The sequence below is a fragment of the Akebia trifoliata genome, chromosome 11 (genome assembly GCF_017979445.1).
Source record: "Akebia trifoliata isolate Shusen 1 chromosome 11, ASM1797944v1, whole genome shotgun sequence".
In the NCBI taxonomy this organism is placed as follows: domain Eukaryota; kingdom Viridiplantae; phylum Streptophyta; class Magnoliopsida; order Ranunculales; family Lardizabalaceae; genus Akebia; species Akebia trifoliata.
Window position 1 is genome coordinate 13,676,344 of NC_141385.1, and position 19,077 is coordinate 13,695,420.

Sequence of the window (19,077 nt, forward strand, 5' to 3'; positions counted from 1 at the left end):
GTTAGGAGGCGAGTAAGGGATAAGGTTTGGGTACATTAAATACTACAAAATAACGCATGTCTATGATGTATATATAGGCATGAGTGTATCAACGAAAAGTGCCAAATGGAAATTATTGTAAACCATGGACCCGTAAAAGGTCCTTAGGTTTTTATTTGAAATTTAATTTAAATTTTTTGAAAGTTATTAACTTCCGAGTGGGCTCGTGCAAATTGGGGTGTCTATAATTTCAAAAGACTAACTTAGGATCATCATGGCATTGATGACTCATTATGACTTAGAGTTACACTAAATGAATATGAAAACAACTTTTCTAAATCAAAGTTTAAATGAAGAGATCTACTTGAAGCGACTTAAGAGTTTCTGAGAAAAGAAAAATGAATACTTAGCTTGCAAACTCCAGAAATCCATATATAAACTTAAACAAGCTTAAGACGGTGGTATGTAAATTTTAATGATACCATTACCTCCTTCAGATTCAAGGAAAATACTGTTGATTGGTGTATATATCTAAAGATTAATGGGAGAAAATTTATAATGTTGGTTCTATATGTGGATGATATTCTGTTAGTCAGCAACAATCTTGGTTTGTTACAAGACACAAAAGAGCATCTCTTTAAGAACTTTAAGATGGTTGATATGGGTAAGACAACGTATGTGATTGGCATACGGATATTGAGATATCAATCTCAAGGAATGTTGCGATTGTCTTGGAAGGATTATACCAATTAAATTTTATAGAGATTTCATATGCAATCATATTCAACAGGAGATACACCCATCGAAAAAGGAGATAAACTCAATTTATTACAATGTCCAGGGAATGACTTACAAAGGGAACAAATAAAGGATATTCCGTATACGTCAGTTATTAGCAGTTTGATTTATGCTCAAACATGTACCAAATCGGACATCAATTCTGTAGTTAAAATATTAGGGAGATTTCAAAAGTAATCTAGGAATGGAGCATTGAAAAGGTACAAAGAAATTGATGAGGCATCTTCAAGGAACAAAAGATTATATGCTTACTTACAAAATGATAGATCATCTAAAATTGATCAATTATTCAGACTTAGGTTTTGTAGGATGTGCGGATAGCAAATAATCTATATCATATTTTTTGATCTTATTAGTCGGTGGAATTGTATCGTGGGAGAGTATGAAGCAGAGCATCACTACTTCATGTACTACGGAAGCTAAGTTTTTGGCATGTTTTGATGTCAAAATTTAAGTTTTATAATTGCAGAATTTTATCTTAAGACTTAGGATTGTCGATTCTATAGCTAGGCCATTAAAGATATATTGTGACAACACCGCAACTATTATTTTTATCAAAGAATAACAAGTACTCAAATAGTGCGAAATACATGGAGGTCAAGTACTTGGTTGTGAAAGTAAGAGTTTAGTAATAATTAATGTCAATTGAAAATATTATAATCACACTTATTATTGCAGATCCATTAATAAAAAGGTTATCACTAAAAAATTATAAGGAACATATCATCAAGTGAGACTTTTGAGAAAATTCTAAATAAAATATTTCTGTTTATTTCTTGTTTCCAATTTTATTTTATTTATATGTTATGGATTTTGGATTTATGATAACATGAGATGTCTTGATAAGACAAATTAAATGGACAATAAGGACTACACAAAAAGGATTATTAATGGTATGCTGCATGGAAGGAAATATGACAATGTTGACATACAAAGATCATGACTCACATTAATAGTTTGACTAAAACTTAGTATTAAAGTATCCAACCAGTTGGGTTATTGATTTTCAGAGAAAAATTGTGCACATGTATAAAATTATTTTATGAGAATCCAACAAAATGGGTCATTTCTAAAAACATAGTTTTAAAAATTATACTATGATTACAATTGGCATGATCGGTCAAGTGGGAGAATGTTAGACTCACTTTTGGGTGACCCAAATTGGCCTACACGTTTTTAGTGATTTAAGCAAAGTTGGATTCTAATAAAAGAGTTGTCAATATTTAAGAAACCCACTAACCGTTAGATTTTGGATAGAAGCCTCTTTAGGTTTTAATAGGAAACCTTAATGGTAAGGAATCCTACTAAAAAGGAACTCTAGGCTCTTTACTCTTCTCTATATAAAAATGAATCGACTCTCTTATTAGGTTTATAAATATAATCATTAAATAGTCAAAAATGTGGAGACGCTCTTTAGGATTTTTGAGATTGAATCTATCAAGAACAGAAAACCAAGAAGGTGAGTTTAGTATTGAATAATCAAAGGTGAATCGTTTGCTTGCGTAACAACTCATAGATTTCGATTATCAAGTTGAATCTTGCAAGATATGCTTTCTAAATTCTTGAATATTATGAGCATAACTATATTGAATCAATCTTATGATATATGTTAGATATATGGATTTTATGTGTTCATGGAATTATATATTGAATGTAGAAATATATAACATCAAATCGTTCTAAACTAACTTCCTTTGATACCACACGCAATATTCCATTGACATGGTAGTATATAGAGAACCATAGATTTTCTTTCTCGTATGGAAGAAAATCAATGCTTTCTTCTCACTGCCACATCACCACAGTGTTGAGCGCAATGTCGAAAGAAGTCATTTCAACATTTTCCTCATATATATTAGGGTATTTTAGAAATATCCCCAATTACATTGGTGATATTAGTTTACCCTTTTGCAAAATGCAATAATAAGCCCTTGACCATAAATTCAACTTTGTGTTTTCTTGATGATTTAAGGGTGATTTTTTTTTTTATTTCTTTTTAAAATGCTTTTCAAATACTTAAATTAGCAAATCAAAATTTTGCTCTTAAATCATCAAGAAAAATCAATGTTGACCACTTACGGTCAAGTGGAAACATCTTGCATTTTACAGGGGAGTAAACCTAATTTCATCTATTTAACAAGGGGTGTTTCTAAAATACTCTATATTATTGTATATTATAGAGGTTAAAAAATGCTTTCACATCATCCACGTGCAAGTCACGTGGTCAGAACAATTTGATTCGGGTGAGTTATAAAACAAGAGTAGAGACCAAGGTTAGGTGGCACCCCATTTTATGTCACGTGACACATTTGGTGACCCACTAACCGCATGGATATGTGGTCCATCCCTTGGTGAATCTACACACAAAAAATTAGTTTAATTGGTGATGTGCATCCATTAATTATAACATTGTCCTAAGAATGATTTATAATCATTAGATTTAAATTCTTTTTCAAGAGATTAGATCTAGTGGATACAAGTTATCAAACACTATGATTTCGGTATGTAGGTTCACCAAGAGATGGACCACATATCCATACTGTCAGTGGGCCTCTAAAGTTGCCATGTGGCATAAAATGGAGTGCTACCTTATCTTGGTTAGGAACGGGACACCTGGCTGGATCCCTGCTCATGAAACAAAGAGTCATGATAATCTGACTACCCCACATGACAAACTCAATCGACTATCTGATGTGACAAGTTAGGGAACTATAGATCTGCCCTCCTCAGGATACACGGTTCTCTCAAGATGTACTTCTTTATGGGGAACTACAGTCGTGTATTTTGAGGAATGCAGATCTACAGTTCCCTAACTTGTCCCGTCAGGGTAGTTGATTGAATTTGCCTCGTGGGGTAGTCAGATTATCACTATTCTAAAACAAATGGTGCCCAATCTCTTCATTTTGAGAGAGTAAAAAATTGTGCCATAAAAAGTAATTTTGTCCATTATTTTAGATCCTCCAAACAGGCCTCTAAGGTCCTACAGTGACAGCTACTTGACGTCTTGACCGTGAAAGATATCACTTGCGAAGTAAACGAAGCCCACTGATCACCAATGTGACTTTTTTGTTTTTGTTTTTGTTTCTGTCTGCATCTTCTTTGCATTTAGTGGCGTAGAATATATGTCTATTGTAACAGCTGGCCAGATTCACTCGAAAGTTATACCACTCATTGTTATAATAATTGCACTTCCTTGGGAAGAAATTGTAATTAAGATCTTCTACTCTTGCAAATATATTAACTATGATATAAAATTGAATGATCTATTTAATTAAAATTTTAAAATAATTATTTAAATGAATGATCCATTGATGAGACGCTCATGTCTCCAGGCAACTTCCTATTCTCCTTTTATGCATTATCAAAGCTAATAAGAAAGTCCTAATTCATCGAAGGAACATTTGGAGCTTCTTTAATTGCCGCCAATTCAATTGCAATAATATCCTGATCTTCGCTTTTATTCCATCCACCAAAAACGAAGTTACCTTCTGAATTTCTGGCAAGAGAACCGAAACCTCCACCCAATGTGACTTCATAATATAGTGATGCACTCGCCATTATTTTTTAAAATAATAATTATTATAAATGATAAAATTATTAAATAATTTATTTTTTTTCTCTTACAAATTAACGCTAGAATCCATTATTCAGTTTCTTCTTTCTCAAACTCTAAAATGCATTTTGGGGCCAATGGTGTAAGCATAGACCCACGAAAACATTGACAAATGCTACGATATTTTCAAGTTAGACTAGGACAAATTCAATGGTCAAGGGGTATAACTAAATTTCATGAATACCATGGAGGCTTGTCTAATTATTTAATTAACAAGGGAGCTAAGACAATGGAAAATAAATGGGTGGCAACTACCCGTCAACCCATTTTATACGCTTGTTGGGTAGCACTCGTAGAGTTGTAGTTCCATACTTTCCAACCATTCCTTACTTTCCAATTCGAAAATGGTTAAATCTCGACTCTTCCTTTGTCTTCATCTTCACCTCTAAATTAAGTTCTATTGCTCTCTCAATCTCTCATCTTCCAAGAAACTATGGATAAACATCGCCTGAAGAAACCCAAGACCACCAATCATAACTCTGAAGGTTATTTTTCACCATTTTTTCTTCTTCTCAGGCTCTCTATATCAGTTTTCCTTCATGGGTTGTTATTTCTCTCACTAAACTTCTAATGTCTATTTTTCTTTTTTTGCTTTTCTTGGTTGGTTTCGCAGAAGTAAGTAGTATTGAGTGGGAATTCATAAACATGACTGAAGAAGAAGAAGATATTATCTGTAGAATGCACAAACTCGTGGGAGACAGGTATAAACTAATTCAAAAAAATATTACTTCGGACAATTTTTTATCCGATTTTGATGTTCAAACTAGTGTACCTTAGGTTATGATTTGACTTGGTTTAAAGGTTATGGGTTGGAATATAAAGAGCAAAAATATTCGATTGATATCTTTTATTCAATAGAATGAATCCTAATAGGTTTTATTTAGAAAATACACAACATTCCTAAATGGAATTAAACTGAACTTAAGATTATGGGTTTGCTACAGTTGAATACCATTGAGCCTTATATATGATCATAGGTGTAGGACACCATGAGTGCAACTTTTAACTCGTGTCTTCGATATACTATAAACTCCCTCTAGGTTCCCTCATTCCTCACCACCACTTAACCAGTGCAACCTTGAGGTCATGGTTTCGGCCCTTAGCAACGGCACAACGTGAAAAAAGCCCATATTTGACGGTCCAAGGCCGTCAAATCTCATAAAATTTGACAGACTTCAAAGGACTAAGATGTAAAAAAATTCATCATCAAATATATATATATATTTTTTTTCGAGAGGTCAAAATCATCAAATTAATGGTGGATGGGAGAAATTCGACAGCTCTAAGCCATCAAATCTGGGGAACTTAAAAATTTTGACAGCCCTTAATCCTCGAAATCCGGTTTCTAAAATTTGTGGGCAAGGCCCGTCAAATTTTCCTGTAGAATTTTCCAGTTTTCACATAGTGCGGTAAGTTTGTTTAATGTTTAAATTGTACAGTTTCGAAATGTTTCGGTCTAGAATTAAAGGAAACATTAAATATTCAAGGGACTTTTTGTGCTGGCATGCACATCACTTGTAGGAACAACCTTTGGCTTCTCTTTCTTCAGGTGGAATGACTCCTCCCAAGTGGTCTATAACTAGATCCAATACTTACAATAATGAGGCAATATTGAGCTATAATGAATGTGAAGTTTCTGGGGGTAATCTTTTATGAGATCTATATGCGCACAAACATTAGCCTTGTTGAGCCTCGAACCTTTCTCCATGAGTTGGTCCATAGTCAGGGACTCTCCGACAACCGATGCTAGCTAAATCGCTATAATTTGTTTCTTCAAAGCAAAATAACGAGAGGTTCGGAAAAGAGATCCATCTTGGAACCATTGATGGGTCCATGTCCCAAGGACGGAAAATATAGAGGAACACTCGAACAATCGCATATCAAAATCACCAACCATGACGGGTTCCTTCAACCAAATTGAAATCATATCCAAATTGCGTAAAGAAATTGAAGAGAGTATGTTGAGTATCAATCATTAACGCATTGAAAGAGAAATGGATCTTCTAGCATTTAATAATCTTGTGAACAACCTCAAACCCCGGGTGAACTATACACACCCTGACAAATTCTTAAAAATTTAGTGACTAGAGCAAGTGTGATCAACTTCAATAATCCTGCCCAAATATCATCACCATTAAAAATATTTAAGGCTCCCCAAATCTCACCATAGGTTTCTAAATAGGTCTTCTTGGAATTCTTCTTACACCTATATATAAGACTACAGATTATCATGTTCGAGGGATCTTCTATCTTCTGTCCAATCAAATTAAAATACCATATTGTAAGAAAGCTCAAGGGATCGAAAGTAATGGATGATGTTCCTTCAATCCAGCCAAAATAAATCCAAACACAATTAGGAGGGCAATTCTCTAAGGGATGTGCAAAGATCTCGTGTTATATTCATGTTTGTTTTATCTTTATAAACTTGAATTCTTTTTCAGGTGGCATCTAATAGCGGGTCGGATACCAGGTCGAAAATCAGAAGAAATAGAGAGATTTTGGATAATGAGACATGGAGAAGCTTTTGAAGAGAGAAGAAAAAAAAAGGGGGCTTGCATTAAAGAGTTTTAAAAGCTTTCACTAGTGATCTCTCTTTGTTTGTATGTTTGATGGCTTCCGTTCTGCCAAATTTCCTTTGGATCACAGATTGGTCTCTCTCTCTCTCTCTCTCTCTCTCTCTCTCTCTCTCTCAATTTTATGTATGAAGATGTATTCTAATTGTGTTGGGAATGAACAAAGACTTGTTGGAAGGTGGTGGTAAATAGTATCTTTTGTGGAGAATGTGAAAGGCTCTTTATCTTTCTTATTAAATGCAAAATTAGTTAGATTGTTTGTTACCTAGGGAATGAAAAGAAGATTAATCAAGAATATAGATAGGTGAGAGTTTAAGACTTAAAACTTAATCTACTTGGGTTTAGAAGTTGCCACTATTCAAAAGTTTAAGGTATGAAAAGACACAATCAAAGAAGTTTTTGAAATATGATTTTAAGTAAATAGTTACTCAATTTTGGTTTATCCTAAAAGGTTAAGGGTAAGAAAGCCCAATTGTGAGACAATGAAGATGTTAGGCACCTCATCTCACCCACCAAATTGGTGGTTACCATGCATTAGCCATAAGTGAAGTATAAACTGATTTTTTTCATCTTCTTGTGTTAGGAATATTATAAGGAGCGTACCTTCTTGTCGTAGCAGAGATCCGAACATTGAGTCATTCACGTTGGGTCGATCGTCGGATATCGGAAGTCCAAAAATTCGTCACGTCGACGCTACTAGAACTATCGTTGTTTCTATGCCTTAAACCCTAGAGTCCTCTTGATAGAAATCCAGAAACTTGCAACTTAGAAAGAAAAAGTTTCTTTTTTGTAAGAGTCTTATTTTCTGTTATCTATTATTCTTATTATTCACGTCCCACGTCTTATCTATTTATAGAGAAAATAAGAAGTCAACCTTATTAAGACTCTAACTCCAAAAAAGAGTCTTAATACGAGAATAATAAGAGTTGGATCCACATGGACGCTCAAAAATAACTAACATCTCTTACTTGTCCATGGTAAAACTCAACAATCATCTCCACGTATTAAGTTATGCATGTATTTTCTTCATATAAGGGAATAAGGTGTGCGACCAAGGGGAGTTTGACTTCCGAAGAGAGCATTATGCTAAGTTTCTATCTAACTAACAAAACACATCTCATCTCCTATAACTCACACATGCCCCAGACTTATTTGACCACATCGGATTGAGCATTTTCCAAACCCTTATGATCCTAAGCTCAGAACAATGTTCAAACCTATACACAATGCACATGCTTTCTTTCAAAAAATAAAATTATACATTTTGTTGAATATACAATAGTATACTTTTAAAAAAAAAATTGAAAGTAGAAACATCAGTGCCGACATAAGCTCCAGTCATTGTGTACAATCTATCATTAGAATATGATGTTAAATAATCTTCCTCAAGCCCTCATGTTGCTTAGTTTTGGATAAGTTACTCTCTCAATCATGTTTCATTAGACCTTATCAATCCTAATCATAGGTAACATACTAGAGTCAATAAACATTAACCTCTGCTTTACAACATAGTCATAAGTCACTAAGGGCACAATAATTGTCTAATTATTTAAAATGCTCACACAGTAAGGAAACAAGGAATCATTCACTTACTTGTATAGGTAATAATAAAGGTCAAAAATAAATAGCGCATGTAGTATGACTTACATGCTATGGTGAAGCTCCTCAAGAGTTCGTCAACCTCAACACCATACGGATCCAAGTCTAGTCGCACTGTGAGCGCCTAACCTGAACTTCCCAACCCAATTGCTTACCAAAGCACCTGATTAAAGTTCACATCCGACTTTTTCAGGCTTTATGATTCTATAAGTCTATGAATCATAATCGATTCCTATGAATCTCATCTCGACAATATTCAAGGTGACAATAATATAATTATCAAACTCGCAATTATTGTGCCTTGTAAAATTGGTTCAACCCTTAAGATTTAATTGTCTAAATAATATCTTTCTACTCGTAGTCTATACGCCAAGGAAGTCATTATGTGAGTGAATGACCTTTGCTTGATGATGAAAAGCAATTCCATATTAAAAAACATAGTAAAAAATGTTTGGGCATAAAATAATAAAAAGAAATTGTAATTTTATGATAATTTAATCAAATGGAAGGAATAAATGATTACATATAAAAAGAAATATCCAATGAAACAAGAAGTCTATTAAAATCACAAAGCAAAACCTACGAAGTCCCAAACTCCTAACATGAGTATGATAAATTTCTTGTGAAATAGGTTTAGTCAGAGGATTTACTACCATTTGACCCGAAGAAATATGTGATAAGACTACCTCTTTCTGCGCAACCATATCTCGAATGAAGTGATAGCGAATGTCGATGTGCTTCGATTTTCTATGGTATTTAGGATCCTTGGTGTAACACCCCAAATTTTTAATTCGTATCTCGAGGAAAAAATAAATAGTGGAATTTTAAGAAAATCTTGAAAGTGGGATTTAGGGGTAAAACTTTAGGATGTTTCTGATCTTTTTTAATGGAATCTGACCTCACCATTAGATTCAAAATGATTGAAAAACATAGTTTAGCCTGTAAGCACGCTCAAATGCGAGTCCGAATATAAAAGTTGCAAAATCCTCGATTATCGGGTCGGACTAGGTTAAAATAGTGACCTTTTGCTAGATCAAGAATTTTTAAGATTCGATTATACCATTAGATTCGTAACGAAAAATTGTTGAACGTGGACTATTTATTTGTCATTTTTGGAGATCAGGAAGTTGAATTATCGTCAAAAATGAAAATGACATCAAGTTTAAGGGTCACCTCAGGCCAAAAATGTAAATTTCTGTTAAAGATAATATTTGTAGAAATTGACTACACCATTAGATCCGGAACAAAAATTTAGGCTAAATAGAGTATTCATTTGTTAGTTTTGGAGTCCGGATGATCAAGTTATCATCGATCAAAACAATTGACAAAATACCAGATTCTTCCCAAATTTTATATAAATTAAATTAAATTTTTTTTTCTTATTACTTCGTCTCCTCCAACCGTCCAACAACTGACGTTTAAAAAAAATTTTGTTTTTTTCTTAAAACTTCAACATCAGATCTCTCGCAAACGGTTCGCCGTTGATGACCGACGCAGAAGGGAGAAATATCCGCAGCTTCGACATCTACAAAACCCACCCAACCTCTTTCCATTTCACTTTCTTTTTCATCCAATATCGTCAAAAATCAGCCGTATTTGGATACGAAAATTTCAAAACTTTGACCTCAGATTTCATCTATTTCTAAGTCAAACCATCTTCCAACGCAGAATGGAGAAATGTCCGCAGCCTCATTCTCTACATAACCCACTCAAATTCCTTCAGTTTTCTCGTCTTTTTCACCTCGTATAGTCAAAAATCAGTCGTATTTTTATACGGAGATTTCGTAACTTTAACCTCGATTTTCATCAGTTTCGGGGTCAAACCGTCTTTCGCCGTAGAAGGGAGAAGAGACTAGCACATCGAGATCTTTGAAACCACTGGGCCGATTTCAAAAATCAGTCGTTCCGAAGTTCGGTCCGTCTCGATTTCTGTGCTGATCGCCTCGATTTTCGTATCCGTGCTTCGATGCTTTCGCCTGAAGATTGTAAGGAACTCTCAATTTCTATTAGTAATCGTAAATTGTGAAAATTGCATTTAGGATTTTATTGAAAAAAAAATTTGGATGTATTTCCAAAATGTAGAATTCTTTTATTATTTAAAAAATTCACGCCAGAAATTGTATGTTTGATATGTTTAATTGTATTATTAATAAATTATACGTGGGTAGGGTATTTTAACGGGTTATTTCCATAAATTGGGTCTTGTGCACTGCTCGGACCCCGTTTTGATATGAAATTTGTATTTTTTTACTAATATTATTGATAGAAATAAATTCTATCGTTGAAAAATGTGATTTAATATTCAATGAACTCATATTAAGTTGATGAATATCGGAAAATGGATATTTTATTGAAGAGATTGAAAACTGTAAAAATTAGAAAAAGGTAAAAAGGGTATGAAACGGTAAAATGTCAGAGTCATACCCGAGGGGTGATGTCTACATTTTACGTTGTTGTGTTGTGTGCAGGTTGGTGAACAGATATCTAGAGATAATATTGTTGGTTGCATGTTCATTTAAATTTCTGTTAGCGCGAGGTGCTGTTTACGTTTCCGTTTTGTTATTTATTTTAGGCCGGGTGGCCACACTTGCATGGTAGGAAATTGGATATCTATTTTCAACCTTGTATTGTTAATTTCTCTTTTATTTTCAAATGAAAATAATATACATATGTAGCTATTTTGTGAGCTGTTAAAGAGTTTGTGAATGCCTGAAGGGATAATGCGTTATATCATTCGAAGTGGTGTACTATCCTGGGATGTACGGTAGGGACCACCAAACTCATACGTGGTATGAGACGCGTATGAGAGTGGAGTCACAACTGAAATCCGGGTTTATTCCTCTCTATCTTTACCAGTGAACTTGTAATGTAAAGGTAATCATATACGAATGGTTTGTATATTGGGAATCACATGCACGCCTGATAGGCATAGACGAAGATGATTAGTCAGTGATCACTAACAATGTATAGTAGTCGAACGTTCTGACACATCGAAAAGAGATCCATTGCTTACGATCACGTCAAACGGCCAGCCTGAGCCGGATAAATGGTCAACCAAGCGTGGTAAGTGCAGCGATAGGCCACAAAATCAGGAACTAAAAGCCAGAGAGAAATTGTAACATCATGTCCCGACTGGGAGCGATCCAGTCGTGAATCTCAACACTCTAATTCCAATACTCCACCATTGTGTATTATGTATCTGTTACTTTACTTTGATATATAAAATGAAATGCATGTTTAATGTTTCCATTTGATCAATTAGATTTGTAAATAAAGAAAATGGTATAGTGAGTACTATTGATTGATGTAATGTAAGTTTTAAAATGTTTAGTTGCTAATCCCTGGCTATATGTACCAGTTAATCGTAGTTTCTTCTGTAAAATTTTGTATATTTTAAAATGATTCAGTATGCTTATTCGTTCATGCTAGGAGGGGTTATTGGCAGAAATTATTTGTTTCCCTACTCGATAACCATTGTTACTCACCCTTTCCTTCTCTATTTTTTTAGTTTCAAATTCAGAGTTTGGCGAGGCAAGTATAGAATACGAATGAGGATCATCTGATTGATCAGATAAACAACCAGAGTTCGTCACCTGGTAAGTACTAGTGGTGTCAATTCCCCAGGTAGTTTTATGGATTCTGTCTTGATTGTTAGGATTTCTGTTAGTGTGAAAAATTTTGTATAATCCTGTATTCTGGTTATTCTTCCGCACTCTGATCTTTCGTACGTTATTAGACGTATATAAGCTTCTGCTAGTATTATATTTTGTATATGTATGCAGGATTGTATGTTGTTTATCAGGTGCAGGTTGAACGCCTTAGAATGCTAACATAAACAGAGGAAACCATGCCAAAATTTTGAAGTGCTACATAATACCTCGAGATCTGACATGGGGATTTGTGTTAGCGTTCAGTGGGGCGCCACAGATGGTATCAGAGCATAGCATTAGATCCATATAGGCTACAGATCTGTTATGTTTTAGAGAATTTGTTGATACCATAGATATTAGATCGACAATCATAGAGTGTCACTAGGAATTCGGTATCCGAGCTCATCAGTAGTTCCGTATTGGAATTACGAGTTCTTCCGTGTCTAGAAGTCTATAGAGTTTAGTAAGCTTAGGTTAGGATTCTTGATTTGTTCTGTTAGTAATGGAAATGGAGTCCATTACTAAGTTCTAAGTTATTATAAGAATTCATAGTTACGTAAAAATGATTTTGGTCTTATTCTAATAAGTGCCTTGTTACAGATAAACACAAACGAGAGGAGTGGATAAGGTAGAGGTCAAAACACAATAGAGACAAGATAGGTTCTAGATCAGACATCTAACCCGATATCATAACTAATGTCATTCATGAGATAGGTGGATGAGTCTCATGTTAAGTCTTGAGAGGAAATATGAATAATACAACCATCACTACCCCGAAGCCAAATGGAATGAAGGCAATTAGCATTTAATTAGAGACAAATAATTACGAAACTAGCAAATTTATAGGAAAATAACAATAAGTGGGGAGTGATATTATAGACATACCAACTCAATGGATGGAAGAATGTCATAAGAAATAACATATACTATTAAATCAGTCGAAAGAAAAAGTTGTGGTATGTTATGAATGTGGCAAATCGGGACATAAAGGAGAACAATGTTTGGGTCAATATCAATTGATTAAGGATGCGTGCCTCAAAAATATGATAAACAAACCAATTGAAGGAACAATAAAGTGGATAATGTACTCGTGCTACCCTGAATAAATAAGACTAGTGGCCAGAGACTAGAAATGGTACAAGACTTACCACAATTGCAAGGTGCACCACTAAATCTAATAAAAGAGAGAGCGTTGGACTTCTTCGCAAGAAGTAAATATTATTCAACCTTAGGGACCACTACTACAGGTCGTGCCTTTGAAGAATGAAAGAATTCCCCAGCCAAGGACAAGTAAATCTAGAGATGTGGTAGTAGAATTTCCAACGATTACTTCCACCGAGATTTGAGAGTTTTTTTCAATCCGATTGAGATTTTGAGTATCATGTAGTACCCGAGAGATCAGTGGGTGACGGTGACTACTTTTTAGTTAGATGGAGATGCTAGTCATTAGTAACATTTTGAAATGAATGTATTGGGAGATGGATCGTTTGAGTGGATAGACTTCGAGAAGATATTTCTCGATAGATTTATATCCGAGATTCCTCGAGAAATCAAGCATTAAGAGTTTTTGAGATTAGTGCAGGACAATCTATCAATTACAAACCATGATATGATGTTTACTAGGTTGTCACGATATGCGCCCGAGCTTATCTTGACAGATTTGCAGAAGGCCCGTAGATTCTTTAGAAGACTATAACCCTACCTAAGGGCCAAGAGATCGAAGATTGAGACTACCAATTATAGAGATACGGTAAATCGAGCTTAAAGGATAAAATGAGAGGAGATAGAGTTTCAGACCTCCAAGGGGGGCAAATGAGTTGACCTTAGATTTCTTTTCTTCCCAGATCAGATTCGGTCAAGAGATCGATGTATTCGAGTCTAATCTTCCCCGGATCAGTGTATCCACAATATAGAACTCCTCCACTATCAAGTTGTAGAGTTCCCCAATCGCCGAATTATAAAGCAGTTGGAGCTCCAATGATACCAACAAGGCTAAAAGAATCAACAAGGTAGGTTCAGAGCCTACAAACCCCAGTCTACCAACTGCCTACTCCACAAAGATCTACGAAGACAAAATCATTGACATTGTTACGCGTGTCAGGTGGAACATATTAGAAAATAATGCCCTATATAACAGTCACGAGCAAGGATTGTGACCCAGGAGAAAGTACATGTCTCCAACGAAGTTTTGGAAGGTACAATTGTTAATTATAATGTTAGAACGTGGAGTTTTACTCAATATTGATTCCTCTAGATTATACAATTCTGTGAAGAGTTTGTACACTTGCTAGAGCTAGAAACCACTGACACAAGTTAAGTAATGAAATTATTTATACCATTGGGAGGCCTTGCGAAGAAATAATAAAATTTTTGGAAAATCATTTAAAAACTTGCAAAATAGGTATTAGAATAATTGTAAAGTGTGAAAAGACAAGTGATGTTCAATTGGTACGCTAGTCTTTATATCAATAGTCTAGTCAATTACTCGTATATTATGTTAGTAGATAAGCAAGTGTTTCTTGTATATCCTTCATGTCGAGAGCTACTTCCTCGAATATCGACACAGCGAGTTGCGTATTTTTCCTTTCGATGGAAGATGGCTTAACTTGGGGAGGCCTAACGACTGAACTATTAGATAAAGCAGCTCTTGCTTTACGACGTCTTGAATCGATTCTCCTCCTTTGAAAAGATAGATAATATTTTCCCTTTTATCTTTCTATCATCGGTGTCAGTTCTAACTCTTCTTTTGCCTTTTCCTTTCACGATCACCTTCCAGTAGAGGAATTCATTATTATCGTTCTCGTTACGTGATCAATGCTTTCTATAGACAAGCGCTCACTTCGAGACTTCGATTGTGACTCATTTTCACTCCTCGAAATGAAAGCGTTATAAGTAAAAATTATGACTCCGTAGAAGCAGCGGCTACCACCTACCTATGTCCACATCCATCTTAAAGAGATTTAGTAGAATATAAGTTAAGAGGTGAGTCGATGTAAAATGTGATAAAGAATAATCTTATGACAATGTTGCATTAATGGTGACTTAATGAAATTGTGAGAAAATAAATATAGGATTTATCCCCTCGAGTAAGATTTTAAATTATAAAGACTATGACAGAGGTTTTGAGGAAATATCGCAATAAGTAAAAATGTAATATCGAATTGAATATAAAGATAGTGGTGTGTTTGCGGTAAGACTATGCATTGAGGAATAATATTCATAACAATTATGAGTAAAACATAATAGACGATATAATTGATGAGAGAAGTAAAGATGAAGAATAAAGAAGATGTGAAAGGATTGTGGTTGATAGACATTGGTAGGGAAGTGATACAAGTTAAATTGATTGTTATCTTAGGATTATATAAATAATGGATTAGTTGAAATATGGGTTTAAAATAGAGTGATTAATTAATGAATGTATTGGGCTGACAAAATATGGGAGACATAATTCCTGAGCTATAAATGAGATTGGCTTGGGACTAAGAATAGATAGTAATTGAAAATAGGTAGTGTTTATTATACATATCGTGTTAGTGGAATCGCGAAAAAGTTTGATAAGTATGATTTCAATTTCGAAGACGAAATTTTTATTAAGGGAGAGAGAATATAACACCCCAAATTTTTAATTCATATCTCGAGGAAAAAATAAATAGTGGAATTTTAAGAAAATCTTGAAAGTGGGATTTAGGGGTAAAACTTTAGGATGTTTCTGATCATTTTTAATGGAATCTGACCTCACCATTAGATTCAAAATGATCGAAAAACATAATTCAGCCTGTAAGCACGCTCAAATGCGAGTCCGAATATAAAAGTTGCAAAATCCTCGATTACCGGGTCGGACTAGGTTAAAATAGTGACTTTTTGTTAGATCAAGAATTTTTAAGATTCGATTACACCATTGGATTCGTAACGAAAAATTATTGAACGTGGACTATTTATTTATCATTTTTGGAGATCAGGAAGTCGAATTATCGTCAAAAACGAAAACGACATCAAGTTTAAGGGTCACCTCAGGCAAAAAATGTAAATTTCTGTTAGAGATAATATTTGTAGAAATTGACTACACCATTAGACCCGGAACAAAAATTTAGGCTAAATAGAGTATTCATTTGTTAGTTTTGGAGTCCGGATGATCAAGTTATCATCGATCAAAACAATTGACAAAATACCGGATTCCTCCCAAATTTTATATAAATAAAATAAAAAAAAAAATTTCTTATTACTTCGTCTCCTCCAACCATCCAACAACCGACGTTTAAAAAAAAATTTTGTTTTTTTCTTAAAACTTCAACCTCAGATCTCTCGCAAATGGTTCGCCGTTGACGACCGACGCAGAAGGGAGAAATGTCCGCAGCTTCGACATCTACAAAACCCACCTAACCTCTTTCCATTTCACTTTCTTTTTCATCCAATATCGTCAAAAATTAGTCATATTTGGATACGAACATTTTGAAACTTTAACATCAGATTTCGTCTGTTTCTAGGTCAAACCGTCTTCCAACGCAGAAAGGAGAAATGTCTGCAGCCTCATTCTCTACATAACCCACCCAAATTCCTTCAGTTTTCTCGTCTTTTTCACCTCGTATAGTCAAAAATCAGCCGTATTTTTATATGGAGATTTCGTAACTTTAACCTCGATTTTCATCAGTTTCGGGGTCAAACCGTCTTTCACCGTAGAAGGGAGAAGAGACGAGCACATCGAGATCTTTGAAACCACTGTGCCGGTTTCAAAAATCAGCCATTTCGAAGTTCGGTCCGTCTCGATTTTTGTGTTGATCGCCTCGATTTCCATGTCCGTGCTTCGATGCTTTTGCCTGAAGATTGTAAGGAACTCTCAATTTCTATTAGTAATCGTAGATTGTGAAAATTGCATTTAGGATTTTATTGAAAAAAAAAATTTGGATGTATTTCCAAAATGTAGAATTCTTTTATTATTTCAAAAATTCACGCCAGAAATTGTATGTTTGATATGTTTAATTTTATTTTTAATAAATTATACGTGGGTAGGGTATTTTAACGGGTTATTTCCATAAATTGGGTCTTGTGCACTGTTTGGACCCCGTTTTGATATGAAATTTGTATTTTTTTTTCTAATATTATTGATAGAAATAAATTCTATCGTTGGAAAATGTGATTTAATATTCAATGAACTCATATTAAGTTAATGAATATCGGAAAATGGATATTTTATTGAAGAGATTGAAAACTGTAAAAATTAGAAAAAGGGAAAAAGGGTATGAAACGGTAAAATGTGAGAGTCATACCCGAGGGGTGATGTCTGCATTTTACGTTGTTGTGTTGTGTGCAGGTTGGTGAACAGATATCCAGAGATAATATTGTTGGTTGCATGTTCATTTAAATTTCTGTTAGCGAGAGGTGCTGTTTACGTTTCCGTTTTGTTATTTATTTTAGGCCGGGTGGCCACACTTGCATGGTAGGAAATTGGATATCTATTTTCAACCTTGTATTGTTAATTACTCTTTTATTTTCAAATGAAAATAATATACATATGTAGCTATTTTGTGAGTTGTTAAAGAGTTTGTGAATGCCTGAAGGGATAGTGCGTTATATCATTCGGAGTGGTGTACTATCCTAGGATGTACGGTAGGGACCACCAAACTCATACGTGGTATGGGACGCGTATGAGAGTGGAGTCACAACTGGAATCCGGGTTTATTCCTCTCTATCTTTACCAGTGAACTTGTAATGTAAAGGTAATCGTATACGAATGGTTTGTATATTGGGAATCACATGCACGCCTGATAGGCATAGACAAAGATGATTAGTCAGTGATCACTAACAATCTATAGTAGTCGAACGTTCTGACACATCGAAAAGAGACATATTGCTTACGATCACGTCAAACGGCCAGCCTGAGCCGGATAAATGGTCAACCAAACGTGGTAAGTACGGCGATAGGCCACAAAATCAGGAACTAAAAGCCAGAGAGAAATTGTAACATCATGTCCCGACTGGGAGCGATCCAGTCGTGAATCTCAACACTCTAATTCCAATACTCCACCATTGTGTATTATGTATCTGTTGCTTTACTTTGATATATAAAATGAAATGCATGTTTAATGTTTCCATTTGATCAATTAGATTTGTAAATAAAGAAAATGGTATAGTGAGTACTATTGATTGATGTAATGTCAGTTTTAAAATGTTTAGTTGCTAATCCCTGGCTATATGTACCAGTTAATCGTAGTTTCTTCTGTAAAATTTTGTATATTTTAAAATGATTCAGTATGCTTATTCGTTCATGCTAAGAGGAGTTATTGGCAGAAATTGTTTGTTTCCCTACTCGGTAACCATTGTTACTCACCCTTTCCTTCTCTATTTTTTTAGTTTCAAATTCAGAGTTTGGCGAGGCAAGTATAGAATACGAATGAGGATCATCTGATTGATAAGATAGACAACCAGAGTTCATCACCTGGTAAGTACTAGTGGTGTCAATTCCCCAGGTAGTTTTATGGATTCTGTCTTGAGTGTTAGGATTTCTGTTAGTGTGAGAAATTTTGTATAATCCTGTATTCTGGTTATTTTTCCGCACTCTGATCTTTCGTACGTTATTAGACGTATATAAGCTTCCGCTAGTATTATATTTTGTATATGTATGCAGGATTGTATGTCGTTTATTAGGTGCAGGTTGAACGCCTTAGAATGCTAACATAAACAGAGGAAACCATGCCAAAATTTCGAAGTGCTACATAATACCTCGAGATCTGACATGGGGATTTGTGTTAGCGTTCAGTGGGGCGCCACAGATGGTATCAGAACATAGCATTAGATCCATATAGGATACAGATCTGCTATGTTTTAGAGAATTTGTTGATACCATAGATATTAGATCGACAATCAT

The 19,077-nt window shown here is 34.6% G+C and overlaps 1 protein-coding gene across 1 annotated transcript; it reads left to right on the forward strand.

Moving 5' to 3' along the window:
* The first annotated feature begins 4,678 nt into the window (after positions 1-4,678).
* Positions 4,679-7,206, forward strand: LOC147390997 (MYB-like transcription factor ETC3). The gene is made up of 3 exons (XM_086457219.1): positions 4,679-4,875; positions 5,004-5,091; positions 6,832-7,206. The coding sequence occupies exons 1-3, from the start codon at positions 4,824-4,826 to the stop codon at positions 6,959-6,961; spliced, it is 270 nt and encodes an 89-aa protein (XP_086313345.1). The 5' UTR covers positions 4,679-4,823; the 3' UTR covers positions 6,962-7,206.
* The last annotated feature ends 11,871 nt before the right edge of the window (positions 7,207-19,077 follow it).

Coding starts and splice junctions, on each gene's coding strand:
- LOC147390997 (XM_086457219.1), top strand. CDS start 4,824: ATGGATAAACATCGCCTGAAGAAACCCAAGACCACCAATCATAACTCT. Junction 4,876..5,003: donor CACCAATCATAACTCTGAAG/GTTATTTTTCAC, acceptor TTGGTTTCGCAG/AAGTAAGTAGTATTGAGTGG. Junction 5,092..6,831: donor CACAAACTCGTGGGAGACAG/GTATAAACTAAT, acceptor ATTCTTTTTCAG/GTGGCATCTAATAGCGGGTC.